The sequence below is a fragment of the Hylobates moloch genome, unplaced genomic scaffold (assembly GCF_009828535.3).
Source record: "Hylobates moloch isolate HMO894 unplaced genomic scaffold, HMol_V3 SCAFFOLD_6, whole genome shotgun sequence".
In the NCBI taxonomy this organism is placed as follows: Eukaryota; Metazoa; Chordata; class Mammalia; order Primates; family Hylobatidae; genus Hylobates; species Hylobates moloch.
The window spans coordinates 8,199,441-8,224,185 of NW_026652281.1; the positions used below are offsets into that span (position 1 = coordinate 8,199,441).

At 40.4% G+C, this 24,745-nt stretch overlaps 1 protein-coding gene across 4 annotated transcripts in view; it reads right to left on the bottom strand.

Moving 5' to 3' along the window:
• Positions 1 to 582: 582 nt before the first annotated feature.
• PLCG2 (phospholipase C gamma 2) overlaps positions 583 to 24,745 on the bottom strand; it is a 186,722-nt gene continuing 162,559 nt past the window's right edge. For 2 of the 4 annotated variants that reach the window (XM_032156340.2, XM_032156341.2), the window contains exons 30-32: positions 20,526 to 20,614; positions 10,069 to 10,253; positions 583 to 9,008 (exon numbers count right to left, since the gene is read on the bottom strand). In XM_032156340.2, the coding sequence (XP_032012231.1) occupies positions 8,966 to 9,008; positions 10,069 to 10,253; positions 20,526 to 20,614 (317 nt within the window). In that variant the 3' untranslated portion in view covers positions 583 to 8,965. The remainder of the gene's footprint in view (positions 9,009 to 10,068; positions 10,254 to 20,525; positions 20,615 to 24,745) is intronic. The other 2 variants (XM_058440446.1, XM_032156337.2) reach the window with 2 other exon arrangements.

Here is a 24,745-nt window from a genome sequence, read left to right on the forward strand (position 1 = left end):
GCCTAGGCATGGAGCTGGAAAACCTCCTCAGCCCCAAGTTATCTGCACAGATCAGGGGGCAGCCTAAATTCCTAATTCAGGAGAGTGGCTGCTTCAGCTGCCTAGAGATATGCCAGGGCATGGGACAGAGAGGTCCTCGCTTTACCATCATCTCTACACAGGAAGGGTGGGCTGGCTCAGACTACTCATTCAGGCAAGGAGGTGCTCTGAATGCCTGGACATCTGCCTGGGCATGGAGTGGAGAGGGCCCTGCTTCACCACAATTTCTGCAGAGGAAGAGCGGGGCAACTCCAGCTGCTGATCCAGGTCAGTGGAGATCTGCCTGGGTGTCAAGCAGAGAAGGCCCTGGGGCACTACAATCTTTTTATGAACTAGATATCATCACAGGGGCTGTTTGCCTGTGTTCTTCTACCCAGGATCTGAGGTTTTCTTTACAATTCTAGTGGATTCCAATTTTCCTTCTCGAATTAAAGCTCAGAGAGTTTATGCACTACTTTGCTATTTCCAAGTGGCTCAGGCATGTTAACGTCTAATCCACCACCTTGGGAAAAAAAAAAAAAAAAAAACTTCACTAATTCACTAAAAGTTTTTATGTGGCATATATGTTTCATTTTATCAATTTCCTTATGAAAAAGCATAATCTATTAATGTAGAGAACTGCATGGATAGGTTTTCCAATATTAAACCATTACTGGATTCCTGAGATCAATTCTACGTTATGAACAAGTGAACATTGGCTTGCTAATATTTTTCAGGATTTCTACTCTGTTTGACAGTGAGATTGGCATCCTCCCTCCCTTTCTCTCTGTTCCTTTCACTCTTCTTGATTTTCTCTCTCTTCCTTGATTCTCCTCTATCCTCCTAAAATGTGCTTAGAAGGTCCCTTTTTTTGGTCTGCCACCTGATAATTTTTATTCAACAAAAATATATTCTGTGGTCAGGAACAGTGGCTCATGCCTGTAATGCCAGCACTTTGGGAGGCCAAGGCAGGAGATAGCTTGAGGCCAAGTTTGAAAACAGCCTGGGCAACATAGCAAGACCCCATCTCTACAAAAAATAAAAAATAAATTATCCAGGCATGTGAGTGCATGCCTTTAGTCCCAGGTATTTAGGTGGCTGAGGTGGGAGGATCATTTGAGCCTAGGCATTCAAAGTTATAGTGAGTTGTGACCCTACCATTACACCCCAGCCAGGGTGACATGAGCAAGACCCTGACTCAAAAAGCTTTCACGTGTGTGTGTGTGTGTGTGTGTGTGCGCGCGCGCGCCCGTGCGCGTTCCTTCTCTTTTGGGAATAGAAAGCCCAGACACAGGTCATTGAAATTATCCAGCCAGAGGAGCAAAAACAGGAAGAAGAAAAGTGGGGGGAGGTGGAAGAAGAAGAAAAGTGGGGGAGGGGGAAGAAGGGAGAGATAAGAGGAGGAGGAAGGAGAAGAAGAGGAAGATGAGGGAAGGAGAAGGAAGGAAGAACAGGAGGAAGGATGAGGAAGAGAAAAAAGCCTCACAGACTTACAGGACACCATAAGCTGACCAAAATACTCCTTATGTTAGTTCCAAAAATAGAAGAGATAAAGAGACAGCTTCTTTAAATAAATAATGCCCAAAAACTTCTGAAATCTCTGAAAGAAAATGGACCCAAAGGGAATAAACTCAAAGAAGTCCATACTGAGACATAAATTGTCAAAAGTCAGAATTTTGAAAGCAACAAAAGGGACTAATTACATACAAGGGAACTCCCATAAGAATCAGTGAATTTCTCAGCAGAAATCTTGCAGGCCAGAAAAGAATGGGACAGTATATTGGGAGTGCTGAAAGAAGGGGGAGAAAAGGTTGTCCAAGAATACTGTATCTGGCAAACTGTCCTTTAAAAGCAAAGGAGAAATAAAGACTTTTTCAGATAAAATTTGAAGAAGTTCATTACTGCTAGGCCTGAATAACAACAAATACTAAAGTCCTTGAAGTTTAAACAGACTCTAAGCAGCCATACAAAAGCATATGAAAGTATAAAGTTTGCTGGTAAACGTAAGTATATAGACAAACACAGAATACGATACTCTAGTGTATACATCACTTTTAATGCTGGTACAGCAGTTAAAAGCCAGAAGTATTTAAAAAAATATGAAAACATGTAATGGATACACAATATAAAAAGATATAATTTATGACATCAATGACAAAGTTTGGAGTAAAGAGTAAAAGTGTAGAGTTTTTCAGTGTGATTAAAGTTGTTATCAGCTTAAAACAGATTGTTATAACTATAAAATGTTTCATGTAAGCCCTATGTTAGCTATAAAAATTACAAAAAATCAACAAAGGAAGTCAGTGAAAGAAGAGGAACAAAAGAGCTGCAAGACAGACAGAAAATTATTAACAAAATGGCAATAGTTAGTCCTTTCCTATCAATAATTAAATGTAAATGTATTAAACTGCCCAGTCAAAAGACACAAAGTAGCTGAAGGATAACAAGATTCAACTAGATGCTGTGTATAAGAGACTGACTTTACTGTGCAGAAGCTCTTTGGTTTAGTTAGATCCCATTTGTCAATTTTGGCTTTTGTTGCCATTGCTTTTGGTGTTTTAGACATTTAGTCCTTGCCCATGCCTATGTCCTGAATGGTATTGCCTAGGTTTTCTTCTAGGGTTTTTATGGTTTTAGGTCTAACATGTAAGTCTTTAATCCATCTTGAATTAATTTTTGTATAAGGTGTAAGGAAGGGATTCAGTTTTAGCTTTCTACATATGGCTAGCCAGTTTTCCCAGCACCATTTATTAAATAGGGAATCCTTTCCCCATTGCTTGTTTTTGTCAGGTTTGTCAAAGATCAGATAGTTGTAGATATGCAGCATCATTTCTGAGGGCTCTGTTCTGTTCCATTGACCTATGTCTCTGTTGTGGTACCAGTACCATGCTGTTTTGGTTACTGTAGCCTTGTAGTATAGTTTGAAGTCAGGTAGCGTGATGCCTCCAGCCTTGTTCTTTTGGCTTAGGATTGACTTGGCGATGCAGGCTCTTTTTTGGTTCCATATGAACTTTAAAGTAGTTTTTTCCACTTCTGTGGAGAAAGTCATTGGTAGCTTGATGGGGATGGCATTGAATCTATAAATGACCTTGGGCAGTATGGCCATTTTCACGATATTGATTCTTCCAACCCATGAGCATGGAATGTTCTTCCATTTGTTTGTATCCTCTTTTATTTCATTGAGCAGTGATTTGTAGTTCTCCTTGAAGGGTCCTTCACATCCCTTGTCAGTTGGATTCCTAGGTATGTTATTGTCTTTGAAGCAATTGTGAATGAGAGTTCACTCATGGTTTGGCTCCCTGTCTGTAATTGGTGTACAAGAATGCTTGCGATTTTTGTACATTGATTTTGTATCCTGAGACTTTGCTGAAGTTGCTTATCAGCTTAAGGAGATTTTGGGCTGAGACAATGGATTATTTCTGTCTTCTGATTGTATCTTTTGATAAAGACTCGTTTTGAATTTTAGGGGAGTCAAATTTAGCAGTCTTCCTTCAGGGATATTGCTTTTGCAGTTTTAAGTAACCTTTCCCTACTCTGATGTTGTGAAGACCTTCTAGAAATATTGTTTTGTCTTTCACATTTTGATCTATAATCTAACTGACTTGATTTTTGTGTGTGGAGTAAGATAGGAGTCAGATTTCACATCCATCAGCGATGCTGAAATAAATTTAATAGATACAAAACTGGTAAAAGCAGTGATCATTATCCACAAGGGAATGATCAGTGGAATCTCCACAGGACACAATTTGCATTTCCATGGACAGAAATAATTTGCATTATTCAGACAATAAAACGTGGAGAAACCATATAAAACCAGATAATGTGGACAGCTGATAACCTATACTGTATGTATATATATTGTGCTTTGAATTCTCCTTTAAACAAGCTGGAACATCTTATTGGTTCCTTTGTTAATTAATAAGATTTCCGACATATGTTCATTTTATATCTGTATGAGAGTTACGGTTGTATCCATTTAAAAAGTGGTCATTTGGCAGTTCTAATTTCATCTTTGTTTTTTACTATTCCTTCCTCATCTTCTAATGCAGAGGTTCGTCATAGGCTATTATTAAATCTTTGGACCAGGGTAACTAATCCAACCATTGGGCGCTGGGGTTTGGGGGTCAGAGGTATGAGATACAACACGGCTTCCTGTGGACTAGGGATTGTTGGCAAGAAACGCAGTGATTGACAGTTCTAGGGAGCCTATCATTCAGTGGAGAAATACAGGGACTTACTATAAGGTCCTTGCTCCTTCCAACACTAAACATTCTTTCAAAACTGATAAACTGAAGAGCACTCAAGTATTAATCTTACAAACTTGAGTTTCAACATAGAGTGAGTTTTTGCTGAAGATAAACCTGTAACCTACAGAAACGTGGGATAAATAGGATAGTAAAACACATTTCAAAAAATAACTGTAACTCTACCTATCTCATGACTAAATTATTTTTTGTGTGTGTATAAAAGGTGAATAGCAGTTTTTAAAAAAAGTTCTGGGAAGATTGCTATATTCATTCAGATGAAACTTTTATTTTTCAGAATGTGATACAGCTGTTTAATTTTCACATTAACAATAGCCAACATCTGTGTGACTCATTCACTTAATTCTCTGTGTACACAAAGCACATACTATTTATATAAAAAATAAATTGAGCTTTAATAATGAAACAAAAGTTTACAAATGCAGCTTCTTAAGGCCTAATGAAAAATATGAAATGTGGAAATTTCTGAGAGGCAGGATCACTGGACTCTGGCTCTTCAAAAAGAAAATATTTTGAAAATTAAAAACCAGGGACAAATGATTGAGTATTTTTAAATGCCAATTTTGTAATTCTGTATAATTCCAAATCTAATTATTAACTTTTTGTTGGTTAGAAGATAGCTTTTACGGTTGGGTTCAAAAAGTTAAATGTCACACAGGTTGAAGGTTAAGTTATTTTCCTTTTAAAGTTAAAAGGGTTGAGGCCCTTTTTAGCCATCCTTTTTGCTTCCAAATACGATTCATCACTTAGTGGCCCTAGATCAGCAATCTTAACATTTTATGCTCAGATACCTCTTAAGTGAATTTTGAAAATCTCTGTATCTTCTTGCACATTGCTATATTGACATCTAAAATTTCTCATTATAAATAGCTGCAAAGTGCTGGCATACCGTAGACACTACATGTTTAAATAAAACTGTTGTATTCCTTTTTAAATTTAGCCCAGGAGGTTCTTAATATATGTTATTTGATAGATACTATGATCTTTTTAAAAATTTTATGAACAGGGCCTTTTTTTATGATCAGTCTTACTTGGAACAAGGCAATTTTTAGTAGCAAAGAATGCCCCACTTTTACTCCTTGAATTTGTATTTTCATACCACTTCTCCCTCAAAATTTTACCCTAATAAATTTTTGATTTTTATGTTATTTAATTCTATCTCTGTACCAAAAGTATTATATAATATCCTATAATCCTAAGGCTGTAAGCCTTTAAAATTTTCCTCTGGATTGAGCTGAATCAATAAACACATAGAACCACAAATTTCACTAAATTATTAAACATAGGAAAACTTCATTGGAAATGTATCACTTAACGAGATAAAGAGGGCTCTTCTCCACAATTATTTCATCTATGTAGATTGATAACATCTTAAGATTGAGCAAAAGTTCATCATCGATTCTGTTTTCCCTTTTCAATTTCATTTATGGAGGTGTTGATCCTTGTTCACACAGATGCATCAGTGGGAACGGAAGCTTTATGATAGCAGAATGGCGGAATGCTTCCAACCCCTTTGTAGTTACATGCTAAGAGACTCAGAAATCTACAGGTTGTTCCTCCCACTTTGTTGAAAGCAAAAAATTTGGAACCACCAGAAAAACTTGGAAAATCCATTTGCAAATGGATTTGTGCCCTGTTGGTAAGTCTTTCACTTTCCAAATATCCCCATTTTGAATTTTACACCTTAGGACACGCTCTACAATAAGACTAGAGGTGGAGAAAGCCATATTTTCTTTTGTAAGGTGAGAAAAGGGCATTTTCTCAGGCAGATGAGTCGTAGAGAAGAATACAACAGGAAGATGAGGCTCTGAACACTGCTCCCCTGAGAGTACTGGAGTCTGTGTATTCCTTGGAAAGCTCTGGTATACTCCCAGGGGTAAGGCTAGCTTAATCTAAAGACCACTGGCCATGGCGACTTAAGTTTAGATTTTAACTAGGTCACAAAGCATACGAAGTATCAGACCATGTTGCCTGGCTGCCTTCTTAATAGAGTAGTAGGTCTTCAAATGTGTTCCACTGTAGATAAGTCCCATGAGACACTTCTGGCAAAAAGATTCTGAGATCAAATTCGGAAAACAAGACCCTCTACACCTTTCACTGCTGCACATCTCGTCTCACAGTAGAAAAACTATTTAGCTTTTATAACCTAAGTTTCCCAAACTCACAAGGCCTAACCAGCCTCCACACTTTATTTTTCCGTGTAATAACCAGTATTCTAAATAACACGCTTAGGAAAATGGTGAACAAAAACAATGTAATACATAAGCATTGGTGGTTTTGATCTATCAGTGCTGCTTCCATCTTTGAGAACGTGCCTGTTACTAGTCTTCTTGGCCTGGATTGCCTGTGCTTTAACAGTCATGTAGGAAGTATATCTCAGCTAGATGATGAAGTTTTGTAGCATCAAACAGACTCTGGGAAAAGCCATCATACCATGTGTGCCTTTCCTGAGAGAATCAGTCCCTGACACCACCAAGAACCACATTAACGTGTTACTCTGTCAAGGACAGGAGGAAAGAACCGAAGCAAGTACTGGCTCATGGTGGATTCCAGTTGTAGCAGCAGGAGAAGGAGACAGTTTTAGGCAGAGGGTTCTTCCCAGCACCATTTATGTCATAATCCCCTGACTGCTCTTTGGCCATGCATGGGTTTTACACAGCAGCAGCTGGAGAGAGGCTTAGCTTCTGCTTCCTATGCCGCCATATGTCAATTTCTTTGATATGGTAGCAAAAAACCCATTTGGGCAGCAAGGGGATGCAGGTCTTAGCACTGTGGCTTTAAAGTAGAATGAAGTGAGGAGCTGAAAGGACGTAATGACAGCAACACCTGAGCTCTGCTGTGTGGAAGTCGTGACAGAGCTGAGAGGGGTTGGGGGAGATGCCAGGTGCAATAAATAGGTTCTGGTGGGTACCTGGCCAAAGGCTAATGGGGCCCTGGCTACGGAATGCCTGCAGCACTCATCCCAGTGCCTTTCTCACCTAGCCTTTCTCGAAAGTTGCTTTGAACATCTGCCACTAAGAGGAATGCTCTCTCTTCAGTTGCTGACTGCCAAATAAAATAGCAACTCCGAGTTGGAGGAGTAACTGGAGTGATAGCACCAGATAACAGCCCTTCCTTGGCCAGACTGCTGTTCCCTGTATTCCTGGCTTCAAGCAAGTTAAATGCCTTTCTTTTAGGAGCTCGTGGATGGAGATGATTGATGAGACTCATAGCTTTTTATTTTTTTAACATCACACCCCCAAATCTTGGCACTGTATTTGGCATGTGGAGGCGATCAGTAAGTTTTTGTAGAGTGAAGGGACCAGAAGGGTCTTCTGGTCAGAGCCTGATTTGTTCTGCCCTGCTTTTCAGCAGTACATGCATGCTAAGCCCAGCATCTCAGATAACAAGAGGAGGGCCAGATGGGCTTCTAGGGGCCAGTTCCATCCACATCAAGCATCAGGCTTACTGCTGGTTTGTTTTTCCCCACCACAGCCATTGCTTCTCACAGTTACACCCATTTTCCCATCAGTTGTAAATTCACTCATTGAGAAGTTGTGACTCTACCAACCACCTGCCTTCCCAACCCAGCACTCTCCTCTCCTTTAAAAAGTCATATTACATCATTGGTATGTATTAACATCTTAAGATGCAGAGGTGTAAAGCCCTCGCCAGCCGCACATGTTGTCATGAACTAGGTAGATTTGCCCCAAGGGAGATGGCTGCATTTGAGATTTTCTGTAACACCCTCATGCTGAGCCCATTAAAGCTCAGCTTGCTACTCCAGAACACTGGGTAACCCAGAGCCATTTCGCCATCAACCTAACTTTTGTCTACCTCTTTCAAGCAGCAATTGACCTCTTGCCTGTGGAGAGCTGTGGACCAAGGGCCATTCCAGCAGCCTCCCAGCCAGTTCAGTAGAGCCATGAGGGATTAGTGGGGCCAGAGCCTCCCAGCAGCTGGCAGAGACAGGGGCAAGTGAGAACCTGCCCCTGCAGCAGGGTTCTGGTCTCTCTGGTGGGCTTTTTAAAACAAAGAGGCCCCAAGATTGCTAACTCCATCCCAGTAACTCTAGTAACAAAACAAGCTGTCGCCATTAATTAGAAATTGTCTTAATGAACAGATCCCATCACTCAGCCATTTTCTTGTGGACTGCAGCAGGCAGCCGGTGGTAGTTAAAGTACATTGAACTGAGCAGGCTGCCTGTGGGTAGGGCTTCTCTTTGGGCCCTCATGGAATCATTTGCCTTTGAGTTAAAATCTTTTTCAGAATCTCATGAATAGTTTCTTACATTTCCAGCTCATCTTCCATGGACATCAATTACCTGGATCATTAGAGGCAAAATCTTTTTGGCCAGAAAAGAAATCCTGTTCACTGTACAGGTCGTGCAACAGAAGGCTTAACTGATCAAGGTTTTCATTGCTTTTATTCAATGAGGTTTGGAACGTGAGAGGCCAAAAACGAGGAGCACATTTTGGGGAATCCTCTGTAAAGAATATAAGTTAAGAAAGTTGTCCAAGATGAAAATAATAGGAAATTACGCCAACTCATGCCAGTTGGGTCTTCAGAAATGTCCTTGATGGCAGGCTTGAAGAAAAGATGTCACAGATTAGCGTCTTCCCAGAGTGTGAATAGGGCACATTCTCCTACATGCAAACACACATGTGCACACACACAATACCCTTACACACATACCCCAGCTTCTATGAATAAAACTTGCTGTTGCTGACTCTCTTCTCTCTTAACCTGAAATAAAACAGATTTCACCATCAGCACTGGGGCATGAGAAATGGGCTACGTGCTGAACTCTGTAACATTTCTCTTTCCATACATTTGCCAGTCATTCAGAGCTGGATGGTATAGGGCTGAGTGTCAGAGAGGCAGACTCCAAGTTCCTGTTAAGACATTGCGACTCAGAGAGGTTAAATCTCCTCAATGGTAAAATAGAGTAAGAGCTACTCTGCAGGCTGACATGAAGATTAAATGAGAATAATGTGAGTAAGGCAGGCAGCACAGTTTCTCATTGGTGGCTACTATTAGGATTTTTGTCTGGATGATTCTTTCTTAGGGCATTTAGACATATTATGAAACACTTGGCAACCCCGGCTGCCCCGCACCCCATTAGATGCCTGTAGCACAACCAGAAGCATCCCTGTTGGGGGATCTTGACCCAATCTAGAGCCACTGGACTAGCCCATTCTTGGGAACACAATAAGGACTCCTTAAAAGCCAGTGGTCATCACTCATTTTCACTATTTATTGAAGTGTCCTTCTAGAGGAAACAGTTCTACTTAGGGGAAGTGGCAATCGCCTAAGGTATTACTGTAGGTTAATTTCTAGAGAACAAAGAGAACTAGAGTCAACGGTGCCAAAGGATTTTTTTTTTTTTTGACGGAGTCTCCCTCTGTTGTCCAGGCTGGAGTGCAATGGTGTGATCTCGGCTCACTGCAACCTCTGCCTCCCAGATTCAAACGATTCTCCTGCCTCAGCCTCCCAAGTAGCTGGGATTATAGGCGCCCACCATCATGCCCGGCTAATTTTTGTATTTTTAGTAGAGACAGGGTTTCTCCATGTTGGGCACACTGGTCTTGAACTCCTGACCTCAGGTGATCCAACTGCCTCAGCCTCCCAAAGTGCAGGGATTACAGGCGTGAGCCACCATGCCTGGCCTGTGAGCCACCATGCCCGGCCAAGGATTTCTGAAGAAAGCAACTCAGAAGGCTTTCCAGAAGCCTGGCCCCTGGTGCCCAATATCACTGTGCCTAGAGACCCCCCCAAAAGTTTGCAGGTGGAGGGGCTCACCTACCTCTTGTTGCATTTCTCCTGGTACAGCTGGAGCTGGTTCTCATTAACATTGAACTCTTTAATCAGGGCATCCCGGTTGGCATTGCGCAAGTTCTGGTGTGTGTCATACAGAAAGAGCTGGTTGTTCAGTTCTTCTTGCCGCCTCCTCAGCTGGCGACAGGAAGAGTAAAGTTCCTCTTCGCTCTCCTGGAGGATGCAGGGGAGAGAACAACCATGTGGTGACTACACCTTCCAAACCAAAATGTGAACGTGGCATCTCACAAGCATGCCCAAAGGGAGCTTGGGGTAGAAGTTCTGCAACTTGGATTAGCCCAGAAGAGCCAGGGCCTATTTTAACCAACGATAAAACAATTATTTATTGTGTGGGAAGCAAGCAGTTTAAAAAGTGCTTGGTCTTTACACTGTTGCTTTATTGCAAAACACTGAAATAATGACTGCATTGCCTGTAGATCCTATTTCTTAATCTAACCCAGTTTTCCCTTGGTCCACATGTCACCTTCTGGCCTTTATCTGACTGCAAATGTGTCTAAGCAGCTGCATGCTTACAGTGGAACCCAGCAGAGGAGAAAAAACAGCATGACGAGAGCAAAAAGGCAGGCAGGAGGCAGATAATTTAAAATTTTTCAAGGGCCTTAAAAGGCAAGGTAACAAGCTGCAAAGTGGATGAACCTTGAAAACATTATGCTAAGTGAAAGAGCCCAACTCTAAAAGATCACATATCGCACGATGCCATTTATATGAAGTGTCGAGAACTAGCAAAATCATAGAGACAAAGTAGATTAAAGGTCACCGGGGTCTGGGGGATGGAGTGAGTGGCAGCAGCTAATGAGCGTGAGATTTCTTTTTGGGTGTTGGAAATGTTCTAAAATTGATTGTGGCCATGACTGTACAACACGTAATAGGCTATAAACCATTGAATTGTACACTTTAAATGAGTGATTATATGATATGTGAGTATATGAAGTATCTCTCAAAGCTGTTATCCCAAAAAAGCCAAGGTATCATAAATTACATCTTGCAGAGATGGGCATGTGCCTCACCTGTAGCTAGTAATGATTTCTACTTCCCCCACCAGTACCACCTCCAGGCACATGACCGAAGCAAGGCCAACGAGACGCATCCGTGGGACTCTTGGTAGAGTTGGTGCTCTTGGTAGAGTTTCTTTCCTTGGGATCAGCTGAAGGAGTGAGTGTGGTCCTGTCATGGCCATGTTGCTATTGTGTCAAGAAGTTGGGAATGTGCCAGAAAAAGAGGAAAACAGCCACTGAGTGAGCACAGAGATTCAGCCATGACTGAAACAAGACCTACCCCTAAACTTTTCAGTTGCAGGAACGAAATTGTCCATTATGCTAGGGGAGAAAAAAAAGATAAAAGCCACTCAGGGTAGGGAGTTTGGGTTTCAGTGCAGGGGGAGGATGAGGATGTTTTACCTCATCTGTTTCAGAGGATCACTGACTACTGACTACTCTGTGAAGCTTGGGTTTGCAGGAGGTCAAGTCAATTGGCCTTTCCTGATGGAGTTCAAGTGAAAGTCTCCTGTGCTACAAAAACGTCTGTCTAGGTGCACAAACAAGATTCTTTGTCATTTACTTTTAGAAAAACATGGACTCAGAGCATACTCTGAAAGATTTTTTTCCTCCTTTAATGACCTAAGAAAACAGTCCCCAAGGTAACAGCTGGAACTGTGACTTTGGAGAACGGGGAGAGACGATGGTTTCCAGCTGTTTGCAAAGGTTGAAGAGTAAGCAGAGGTAAAATAGGCTGTCCTTGGTGATTAAGTGAATGTATCAAGTGAGCCATTGGGAAGAGTCAGTAATGACTTCACTTGGTAATGACTTTCCTCCCTATTAAGAATAAAGCATATTAAAAAGTCAAGAAACAATAGATGCTAGTGAGGCTGTAGAGAAACCGGAACACTTTTACACTGTTGGTGGAAATGAAAATTAGTTCAACCATTGTGGAAGACAGTATGGTGGTTCCTCAAGGATCTAGAACCAGCAATACCATTTGACCCAGCAATCCCATTACTGGGTATGTACCCAAAGGAATATAAATCATTCTACTATAAAGACCCATGCACATGTAAGTTTACTGCAGCACCAGGTACAACAGCAAAGACATGGAACCAACCCAAATGCCCATCAGTGATAGACTAGATAAAGAAAATGTGGTACATATACACCATGGAATACTATGCAGCCACAAAAACGAATGAGATAATGTCCTTTGCAGGGACATGGATGAAGCTGGAAGCCATCATCCTCAGCAAACTAACACAGGAATGGAAAACCAAATACCACATGTTCTCACTCATAAGTGGGAGTTGAACAATGAGGACACAGGGAGGGGAACAACACACACCAGGGCTAGTTAGGGGGTGGGGAATGCATGTGGGACTTAAAACCTAGATGACAGGTTGATGAGTACAGCAAACCACCATGGCACACGTATACCTATGTAATAAACCTACACGTTCTGCACTTGTATCCTGGAACTTAAAGTAAAATTTCACAGAATAAAAAGTTCACAGAAAAGTTAAAAAAAAAGAAAAAAAGAAAAAAAGAATAAAGTCACTGGGCGCAGTGCCTCAGGCCTGTAATCCCCAGCACTTTGGGAGGCTGAGGTGGGAGGATTGCTTGACCAGGAGTTCAAGACCAGCCTGGGCAACATAGCGGGACCCTGTTACTATAAAAAAATAAATTAGTCAGGCATGGTGGCATACCCTGTACTCGCAGCTATTCAGGAGGCTGAGAGGGTAAGATCACATGAGCCCAGGAGGTTAAGGCTGCAGTGAGCCACAATCATGCCACTGTACTCCAGCCTGGGCAAGACAATGAGACCCTGTCTCAAAAAATAAAGCAAAATGAAAACCCCATTTAAGTCTTAATACTATACCATGAAAGGTCTCTCTTTCCCTTGTCTGAACCTAGAAGAAAATAGCTTCTGTTGTTTTATTCTATATAATGAGTATTTGTTATTCGGGTGCAAGTTCAAAATTCACCTTTTCTATGAATGCTTCTATAACTGCAGCCCTTTATCGACTTTTCTCAGTGCCAAAATATTTGCAGCTACATACTGTAGTCCTGGGTACACTGTTTATATATGAGATATAATGCACATTCAGAAAAGAACATAAAACATAGAAACAGTTTAGTGAATAATTCTACAGCAAATGAACCAGCCCTCTTGACTTGAGGAACCACCACTCTAGTCAAGAGAAAGCATTTTGTGATACTTATTTCGTGGATTTCTTTTGAGTCTGAGTTTTCACTTAAAAATTTACTTTGTTGTATTAGAAAATAAAGAAATCCTTTGGTAATAAGTTTTACCTGGCCTGAGACAAAATCTTTATGGCATTCTCTGCCTTTAGTTTTTTTTTTTTTCCCCCCGTTTCCTGGGGGGAAAAAATACACAAAAAATAAAGTTTTTCCCCCACCAATACCTTTTAAATTGTTTTATGTTGGAAGTTTAAGCTTACAAAAAAGGTACAGTAATAGTACAGTGTTCTCACACACCCCAAACACCTGGACTCCACAGTGTTAACATCTCACACAACCACAGTACAAGTATCAAAACCAAGAAATTAATATCGGTGCAATACTAAAACTACAGATCTTACTCATATTTCACTGGGTTTTCTACCAACTTCCTTTTCCTGTTCCCACATCCAATCCGGGATCACACAGAACCTTTAGTCATTGTGCTGCCTTAGTCTCCTACAATCTGTAAGGTTTCCTCATTCCTCCCTCAGGACACTTTGGAAGAGTACTAGTCAGTTATTTTGTATGAATGTCCAGCAACTTTTATTTGTCTGGTGTCTTCTTATAATTTGTTTGAGGCGATGCACTTTTGGCAAGAATGTCACAGAAGCAATGTACCCTTCTCAGCGTCTCACATCAGGAAGTACGTGATTTCAACGTGCCTTATTCCGGGTGGTTGGTAACATTGATCATCTGATTAAGGTGGTGCCTGCAAGGTCTGTCCACTGTAAAGCTGCTATTTTTTTCTTTCTAATTGATAAATTTCTTGGCAGAAGACACTTTTGGGACAATGGAAATATATTTCTCCTCCAACTTTCATTTAGCATTCATCAGTAGGGCTTACTGCAGCAGTTAGTACTATGCTGTTTCAATAGTGATTTTCTAGTTCCCTCATTCCTTCTACATTTATTAATCAGAATTCATTGGTAAGGAAGAGCTATCTCTTCTCTCTCATGTATTCATTCATTCACAGACATGTGGCTATTTCATTCCGTGTGCTAGAATCCAATATTATCATTAGTTTGCTATGCAAATTGTTCCAGCTGTGGCCATTGGGAGCTCTCCCTGGTTGGTTCCTAGGCCCCTTTGATGTGGTTCCACCATTTATTTAGCACTTCTTTATTTACTGAAATGTTAACATGCTCCAGGTCCTTTTTATATTTTATTTATCCCAAGTCTGGAAATCAACCACTTCTCTAAGGAGCCCTGATTTCTTTTTATTGGAATATGATATTTAGCAATATCTGGAATTGAGAAACCAATGACTGGGGTGTCATAAGTTCTAGGCACTCAGCAGAGTGAGCTAGGATATGTATGTATTTGTAGTAACATGTAAACACACACATTTATTGATGTATCTATGTATGAATATATAAATATATATGTAACTTGAGTTTACATTGATACCTCCAATTCCAATCAAACATTAATTTTGGAAGGGTTGGTATAAATTTCTACTTGTTCACATGGTGTTTTGTTTTTTAATAAGATTTTGTTTTTTCTTATATAAGTTCTGTACCTTTATTTAAATTACTCCTAAATATTGCGGTTTTTGTCAATATCACAAACGGGATTTCCCATTTGTCCCTTCCTTCCACACCACATTTCTGTTTGTTAGGACAGCCTTGTACAGTTTAAATTTGTATAGACTAGAGATCACTCAACCTTTTTTCTACAATTAAACTGATTGATTATTTCATTTGGCTGTTTACGTTTATGGCACCTACTAGTTTATGCTTTTTTCATAGTTAATTTGTTGCTAACTCTGCCAGTGTTAAACCATCCTTGCATTCCAGAATAAATGCTTAGTTGTAATATATTGCTCTTCTAGTAAACAGCTGGACATTTGCAATTTTTTGAAGTTTAACATCTATATTCACACATGACATTGATCTACAGCTGAATGAGGTTAGGGGAAGGCTAGGGGTACTATCTTTCTCCAGTTTTGATACGAAAGTTGTATAGCTTCAAGACAGGGGAAGGATTTCCATTGTTCTTCTTTCTTTGGTGGAGTAAAGTTGGAATTACATTACTTAAATGAAGACAAAACTAAGCTATAAAAGCATCTAGATCCTAAACCTGTTTTATCTAATAGGTGTTTTAACTTTTCTACTGCTTTTCAGAACAATTTTAGCCTGTTTACATTCTTTAAGGTAACATCCATTTGCTCTAGTTTATTATTTGGGGTTCAGTCTCCTTTCCAGTATTTACTCTTACATGTTTTTCCTCTTTGTTCTTTTATTAAGTAGGCAAGGAGTTTAACTGGTCTTTTGAGGGCTGGACACAGTGGCTGACACATGTAATTCCAGCACTTGGGGAGGCTAAGGCAGGAGGATCTGAGAGCAGCCTAGGCAGCAAAGCAGGGCCCTGTCTCCACACACACACACACACACACAATTTTTAAATTAGCCAGGCATAGTGGCATATGCTTGTAGTCCCAGCTACTCAGGAAGATCACTTGAGCCCAGGAGGTCAAGGCTGCAGTGAGCCATGATCACACCAATGTACTCCAGCCTGGGTGACAGAAAAAAACACTGTCTCAAAACAAAATTTGGCCTTTTTTATAAACCAGAATGTTTATTCTTTCTATCCTTATTTTATTCCTTTGTTCTATTTTATTGGTGTTTTAAAAGTTCTGAAGATGAATACTTAGCAGTACATATGTCTTCAGTCTTTGTGAAGTTTTAAGGCAAGCACTTTCCCCTTCTAAATGCAACTATGGCATAAATGTTTTACTTTCTAAGTAATTTACTTGTTTTAGTATATTTAGAACATTATTATCTTCAAATTATGAGCAATTTTGCCATCTTTTGTATCTTTTGAATCTTGTCAAGTTATAGCCAATGACTTATGAAATCATTATTTTTAAAAAATGTATTAAAGTTTTCTAACAATGCAATCAAATTTATAAAGTTTGAGACAGAAGAAAACAGTGTATATTATCCATTTGTAGGACACAAAGTTGTATATTTCTTAAGGCAAATTATTTTGATATTATGTCTTTGCTGATTTCCTATATAAAAGACTTTCCAAATCCTGAAAGATTTTTTCTTTATACAGTTGTCTTTCTATTTGTAGGAACTTTTGTCTTATATACTTAAGTACTATGCTATTTGCTAATAACTTTTATATCCCTTTAGAAAACAAGCATTTTATCACATATTGTTCGTCTTAATACACTGTAGTACTTCTGATCGTAAATTCTAGTTTGATGTTAACTTTTCCTTCCCAATTTTCCTAGTAACTCTTCCATCCATTCCTATTTGTTTTACTTACCTTGCCTTTAGGCCTATTCTTGTAAACACTGCAGTTAGATTTCTTTTCTAATAGGAGGATTCAGCCCATTCACCAAATTAAATATAAGTTCTTATCCATTTCACTTCAATTACTACACATTTTACTTTGCTTTAATTTCTTCTGATTCTTTGCCTTATTTTTACTCTCTTGGTCAAGTTTATGTTGATCTCCTTTTTTCCTTATTTCTTCTCTGCTTTTCAATTCTGACAGTGATTACCCTCAGTTTAACAATGCTAACTAAAATCACAGTTTCCTTTAACATCAAATGTAGCACTAAATCTCCCTCTGTAGTATAGTTTATTTACTGACTGATTCCCCAGTCATCAAAGTTGAAATACCCTTTAGGATACCTTTATTTTACCTTTCCATGCCTGTGCTTTGTTGATACTTGATTATTTTTTAGCTTTTGATTGGCATTTTTTATTGTGGTATATTTCTTCCAATTCAAAAATCCTTATTTGATATTTACCGTGACAAAATTTTTATCACACTGTCACCATCCTGTAAGATGTAATTGTACTGCAAAATTAATTATTCACTGGTTTCTCTCTTTTCACCTCCCTATCTAAAAGTTTCTTTTCTGACTAAAATATCATTGATTCAGGGGCTGCCTCAAGATTTCCCTTGAGTACGATACATGATATATCTAAAATATTGCATATCTTGAAATTCCTTGACATGTTGGAGGCTGGACACTCAATTATTCTGTCTTCCTACTCCACATTCTACCCATTTGGGAGTCTTTTAGTTTCAGCACCAAAAAGGACAAGTCTGATATTAGACTTATTCAGTTTCCTTTATACACAACTAGTGTGTTGCAAGTCCAGGTTTTTTAATTTATCCTTGGAACTTAACATTTTTACTAAAATATTACTGAGGGTATGGATGTGTTTTCTATTCATCCCACCTGCAACCAAGTGGGCCCTCACAAGCAGCAGATCAGAGAAACACTTCCTGTATTTGCTATTTCATTAATAGCTCTCCACCGTCTGTTTCACTTTGTCCTTTGGGACATGCTTTCATATTAGGTCCTTGGCATCTGTCCTCCCAGCCCACCTTTTCTTTTCTTTCCATCTCATGGTGGGGTTGCCCTAGATTGTGAGACATTTCCTTCACATTATCTTTTGTGTCACTAATGCAGATCTCTTTATATACCGAATTTTTTAATGCAACAAATCAGGTCTTTTCTTGGAATTCCAGAAAGCTTTTTCCAGTGCTCTACTTGGATGTCTTTGAAAGATCCTATGAGTATGTGTCTCATCATCTGAGACTTCCATTGGCTCAGTTTCAACTGCCAGCCACCTGTTCCAGGTGTGTATCTTAGTCTGTCTTCCTCTTTTTCCACTGCATGCTCATGGTTTTGTCTATTCAGCAGTCATGTCAAACTCTTGGGTCATGGATGTTAAACACAGCAGTTTTTGCTCTTTGGAGCCAGCATTAGGCAAACTGACCAACTTTAGCTGATGAGGCATAAGGAGGGCCTCTGTGTCCCTCCGGGTCTCCCCAAGTGTAAGGAAATCTTTCCCAACCTCAAAAACCAGGACCAGCTCAGTGCCAGAGTGCAGCTGCCAGTCCTGGACCTCCAGGATTCTAAAATGTGCACTCTTCTACAAAGGGATTCACGCATCTGCTCTAGGATGAGCCTTAATCTAGTGCACAGCATCCTGGGTTTTCTTTCACTCTAAAGAAGGGCCTCTCTACCCCTTGCACGTTAGCTCCTACCCAGCACAAAACAGAACCCAGTCCACCCAGGATCAGTACTAAACAGGTCCTGGGGCAGCCAGTTTTCTCAAATGTGCCCTCCAAAAATGGCCAGTTTGCCCATGGAAGATGATGACTATTTAAGCTTTCCTCTTTTCCCCAGTCCCATTCTTCTGGATCTCACCATGTTAAATCATTCCCATGGAGGCCTATTCCAGTTAATGGCAAGATTGGATATAATACATCAACTTAAGAGAAATTATTTACTTGCAGAGAACAATTTGACATGCAGGTAAAAATACATGCTCCTTTTTTCTTTGATTTATTATTCCATTGCTAAGTATCTAACCTTGGGAAATAATTTTTAATCAGAAAATGTTACATGAAGACCTATATTATTTATAAAGTAAAAAACCGCCAACAGGTTAACTCTCCATTAGTAGGAGAATAAGTGAATTACAGACCCATACCTGATGAAACAGGCATCAATGGCTTTGAAAATCATTTACAGTCGTCTGTGAAGTAGAAAAGGGCACCTGTATGAATCTGACTGTGGAAATATCATATACAAAAAATCATAAGGCAATGGAAATCTACCAAGATGGTAATGGTCATTAGATACAGGCTATTTGGGGGACTCTTTCCAACTCCCCCACCTTTCTTTCCTTACTTCTTAAATAAAATACAGTAGGCAATAAAATGGTGCTAAAAATACTCCTTATAAACTAAACACACTGCTAACAAAGGACTGCGACTTAATAAAGTAATTGTGACATATAAATGGCTTCTTCAGAAGGTGTTTAACGTGCTTATTGACAGTTTTCTGGGGCAGTAAACTCTTTCTCAGCAAATGTTTTATGAGTAAACTCCATCTTAGCCCTTACTGAATCAATCATTTGCTCAGAAAAGTCTGTCTTGAGGCTGTTTACCAGAGTTTCTCCCTGGCTTCCAGAGGATATGGTGATAAATAAAAGGTATGACCGTGGGCATTAAGGAGAAAGCCCAGGTCTACCGAATGCAATTCAGCTCGGCTTCCAAGAGTGACTCCTCATCCCAGCGTGGACAGAAATGCCGAGCTGCACCTGTGAGTGGCACAGAACCAGGTGACAGATGTGGAATTAAATGAAATCTCAAGACCTAGCAGCTGAACTAAAGAAAACTTTCAGAAAGCAGATTCGTGAGCGTCGACTTTCCATTTAGAACCCCACACAACGCCTGTGACTCCCTACAGTGGCAGCCCCGGCATTAAGCTTCCCTCATCAAGGAAGTCAAATCTGCATCAACACAATTTTCTTTTAAATATACTAATTTTCTCTGCTGCTGGTGATACCTAATCACTTAAATTATTTATGATGTTTCCGGTTGTTTACAACAGCCTTGCAGAGCAGCGGGCCTAGGCAGATGCTGCGCTACCACCATCTAAAACCATTTTTACCACTTGACATTTCTGCGAAATGTCTGCGGAGGGGTTTTATGTGTAGAGAGAAGCAGCACTGGTTCCGTTTCCCCACGCAATACATGCACAAATCCCAGATCTTCAGTGAGCCGGGGAGGGATAAGCTTAACTAAGCAAAGGGTCTTCATGCTCACTGGTTTAAGGCTTCTGCTAAAGCCCAGGTTTTAAAGTTTTACCATTCAGCTAAATTAATTGATGTCACTAATCCTATATCTGAGTATTGATCCTAAGGAAAGAATTCTGGCATAAAGGAGGAAAAGGGTACTCACCTAAAGCTGTGCATGATTGCCTTATTTGTAAATGGATTCCATCTAAATGCTCAGCTTGGGGTGTGATTAATTTATGGTCATTCTACTTGATTGGAGGCTATCAGGCTTTTTGATAGGATTCCTAAAGACCCACTGGCACCAAAAAGCATCCAGAAAGGATGAGGCTATCTAGGAAGGCATCATCTGGCCTAGCTCTTGCTGAAGTGAAACTATGAGGAACTTACAAATACCGGCACCCTTTCCTACACTGCCTACGCAGAGTCACACAGGATTCTCCAGGAAAGGAGGATGCTGGGAGGGAAAACCTAGGACACTCTGGGGAATTAGCAAAAAGGAATTCTTATATAATGTCTCATGCTTGGGCTAGATAATTCTCAATGGGCTTAAGTCCATCTGCCAATTGTATTCATAGGCCGTTTCTATCCTCACCAGCAGGCATAGTTCAGGGAACCCTTACTGGTGTTTCTCCACTCACCAGTACCGGCCGCATCTCACAGAAAACCAGGAGAGAAGCCAGTTCTATGTCCTCGCTGTACCCATTCTTCAGAGGAACGGACCTGAATCCTGAAGCAGAACAAGGAGGAAAATGCAAAGGCAGGTAATTAATGTCAGACCTTAGATTTTTTTGGAGGCTACCTCGGGATCATAGGCCTAGTTCAAAGAGTAGAGAAGTCAGTGTTCCATGCTGGGGGCTGACTTTGTGGAAGCCAGAGGTCCTATCCTGATGGTTAGGGACAGAGGCCAGCAGCCATGACTGACTGGTCCATACAGGGAAGCAAGGTTAAAAATATCTACCATCTAGAAATAAAAATGATTCACTCAGAAGAAATTAAAACCCACAGAACATTCCACATTGAGTGTAGTGATTATAGCTGTGGTTCAATTCCTTAAATACTCCTGAGACCAAAAGAGTAGTGAATCCTCATCCATTTCCTCCACTCACAGCCTTACCAAGCACAGGACCAGGGAGTGTGTTTTATCTTTAAAGATTTCCAGTGGGAGGAAATCTTTCTGTCCCTTAGTAGTTCATAGCAGTATTGATCTTCCTCCTCCTAAAGACATTCCCTGTTTACAATTAGGACCTGTGTTTCACAGTCATTTCAATGTTTCTTTTTATTTGGGGCTGAAGGGGGGCAAGTTGGAACCGAATCTCTCCCACCCCCATTCAGTAATGTTTAAGGCAACATCTCAAAGGTTGGTTTGCTGGCTTGTTTTAATTTAGTATAAAAGAACACAGGGCTAAAACAGAACTGTCACTCCCACCCAATCCTCCTCTCTGTCCTAAAAGGAACCATTGTTAACAGCATCTTTCCCAAGATTGCCTATGCATATGTTTGAGTTGCTTTTAATCACAAATGATAGTGCCTTACCAGTTAGCATTGTATCTCAGAGATGGCTTCTGTGGTCCTAGTTTGTCTTGAAAACATTTACATCATATCTACTGATTCTCCAAGACAAGTAATGCCCAAAATAGGACACTCCCACTGTTTCCTCTGTGCCTTCCACCATTCAGATTTTGGGCTTATTTCTCTTGCAACATTTTATACTCTCAGTTGATTTATCACCTTCAAACAATATGCACTGAATCTCTTACTTTCCACTGCTTATGAAGAGGAAGGTCGCATTCTTACACAAACCTGTTCCTTTTCTCTCCCCAATTTCTCCTTTTACACCCCTAAGGTGTATTATCATTTCTGTATGGACATGGTATATAATATTTGCATTCCATTTTGTAACCATAATTCTCCCACAAAGGGAGGCTTATGTTTTTCTGGCATTTTAATATAAAATTCTTAAACATAGAGCAACACTAAAAAAAAACTACAAGGAATACTTGTACATACCCACCACCTAGATTGTATGAAACTTTTACTCTACAGTTGTCCCTTGATATCTATGGGGGACTCATTCAGGACTTCCCCAGATACCAAAATCATTAAATGACATAGTTGGCCAAGTATGGTGGCTCATGCCTGTAATCCTACTACTTGGGGAGGGCGAGGCAGGAGGATCACTTGAAGCCAGGAGTTCAAGACTAGCCTAGGCAACACAGCAAGACCCCATCTCTACAAAAAATAAAATAAAATGAAAAATTTAGCTGGGCACGGTGATGCACACCCGTAGTCCCAGCTACTAGGGAGACTGAGGCAGGAGGATTGCTTGAGCCCAGGAGTCTGAGGCTGCCGTGAGCTATGATCACACAATACTGACAATACTGAATATCAGCCTCAGTGACAGAGGGAAGACCCTGTCTCTAAATAATTAATTCAGTGGTGTAGTATTTGCATATAACCTATGCACATCCTCCCATATCCTTTAAATTATCTCTAGATTACTGTAATACCCAAGACAATATAAATACAGTGTAAATAATTGTTATACTGTATTAAGGAATAAGAAAGAAGTCTGTATATGTTCGATACATAATGTTTTCAAAAATATTTTCAACCCAAGCTTGGTTGGTTGAGTCCACAGATCCAGAAGGCCGACTGCACTTGTTTTGTCATGTATTTATCCACCCATCAATCCATCTTATTTATGTATGCAATTCAAAGTGTGACAAAGACATCAATATACTTTCCCCAGCATGCATCTCACCACCCAGAGCTCAGTATTAGTTTACAGTGTTCCTCTTCTGATACACAATTTTATACATAAGGAAATGTACAAATTTATATTTTTTAATGGCTGGATGCTCATCATCTTACTGAACTCTGTGGATGCCTTCATTGGCTAAATTTGTCCTCTTTTGTTCTCTTCAAAATGAGCCCATGGGACACAGAATTCCTGAGCTGTACATGTTTGAGAGCATCCATCCTTTGATTTTATACTTGAGTGACAGTTTGAGGGGGTATAAAACCTGAATGTTTTATAGCCACTCATTTCCTGGTAGGGTTTTGGGGACATTGCTCTCATTGAATATACTGCTGTAAAGAAGTTTTCTGACCTATTTCTCCCTACCGCTACAAGGTGATTTTTGTTGCTAGTTTGTTTTTTGCCTTGATAGAGACTGTCAGAATTCTTGCAGTCTAGGCCAGTGATATGCCAACATTAATGCAAATGTGAATCATCTGTGAATCTTGTTAAAACGCAGATTCTGACTTGGGAAGTCTGGGGTGAGGCCTGAGATTCTGCATCTTTAATGAGCTAATCTGTGGACAGTGGGGAATAAGTCTATGTTATGGTTTGGCTCTGTGTCCCCACCCAAATCTCATGTTGAATTATGATCCCCAGTGTTGCAGCTGGGGCCTGGCGGGAGGTGACTGGATAATGGGTGTGGACTTCCCACTTGCTGTTCTCATGATAGTGAGTTCTCACGAGATGGGGTTGTTTAAAAGTGTGTAGTACCTCCCCCCTTCACTCGCTCTCTTTTCCTCCTGCTGGCCATGTAAATATGTGCTTGTTTCCCCCTCTACCAGGATTGTAAATTTCCTGAGGCCTCCCCAGAAACAAAAGCCTGTACAGCCTGCAGAACTGTGAGCCAATCAAACCTCTTTTCTTTATAAATTACCCAGTCTCAGGTATGTCTTTATGGCAGTGTGAGAATGGACTAATACAGTCTAGCTGCTGATTGACTGTTAGAATGAACTGGAATGACTGTTTGCTCTATGGTGTTCCGAGAGGCTATCAGGTAGCCCCTGCACTCGTTCCAGGCCAGACAGTACTATCTGACACCAGGCATGTGCCTCTTAAATCGGAGACATGAGCTCTGCCCCCATGACCAGCTGTCTCCAGCTCTGTGTACCTTCTCTCACTGCCCAAGTCCCGTTTTCATGCACTGGACAGCCCTCCTTATATAAAAAAAAAAAAAAAAAAAAAAAAAAAAGAATTGTTTTTCTTCTTCTTGTTTCTAGTCATTTCACTGGGGAAAGGGAAATACAGACACCTTTTAAAGTAAGATCAATGCTCTGGCTTTGAGCGCCCAGCGAGAGGGCAGCCTGCAGAGGGGAACACGGGGCTCGAAATCAGACATTCCTGGGTTTGAATCTCAGCTCCGGTCCTACAGGTGTGTGACCTTGAGCACGTTAAGTCATAGTCTCTAGGCCTCGAAGTGCTCAGAATTTTAAAACCAAAGATAAAACCCCTTTCACAGGATTACTGTGAGGAGTAAAAGAGAAAGAGTTTAAGGTACCTAACACAATAAAGGCTGCTGCTTTCCTTCCTGTGCTCCAGCTGGTTTAAAAGCTTACGTGCATCTCTAATGACAATGGGTGAAGTTTATTTTTTCAGTTTGGAAGACCCTCAATGCCTCCTGTTCATTGTATTTCATTCCTCCCATGAATATGGATGTGCCAGGCACTGCTAGGAGGTAGAAAGAAGTGAGGAAAGGTCCCTGCTGAGAGTATCTCACAGTCGGGGGAGGACAAGGTCACATTTTTAATCTCCCTTGAGGTTTTGACCTTTGTTTTTTCTAAATCTCCAAGCTAAGTCATTGCATTCTGCAGATGAATTGACACACTTTGATGCCCATTAAGGTAAGGAGGTTTCATCATCAACTCTGACATCTCTGCAAGGCACTGGGAGGGGTTATGAGGCTCATGGCCCTCATCCTTCAACAGGACGTCGGGGTAACCAAGGGGTTTCAGCACAGCTGCCCCTCTCTGCTGGATGAGTCCAGTAGAGGAACTGGCAGGCAGTTACCATAAAAAGAAATCTGTTACAGCATCAAGGCTAGGAACATAAAGGTGTACCAGA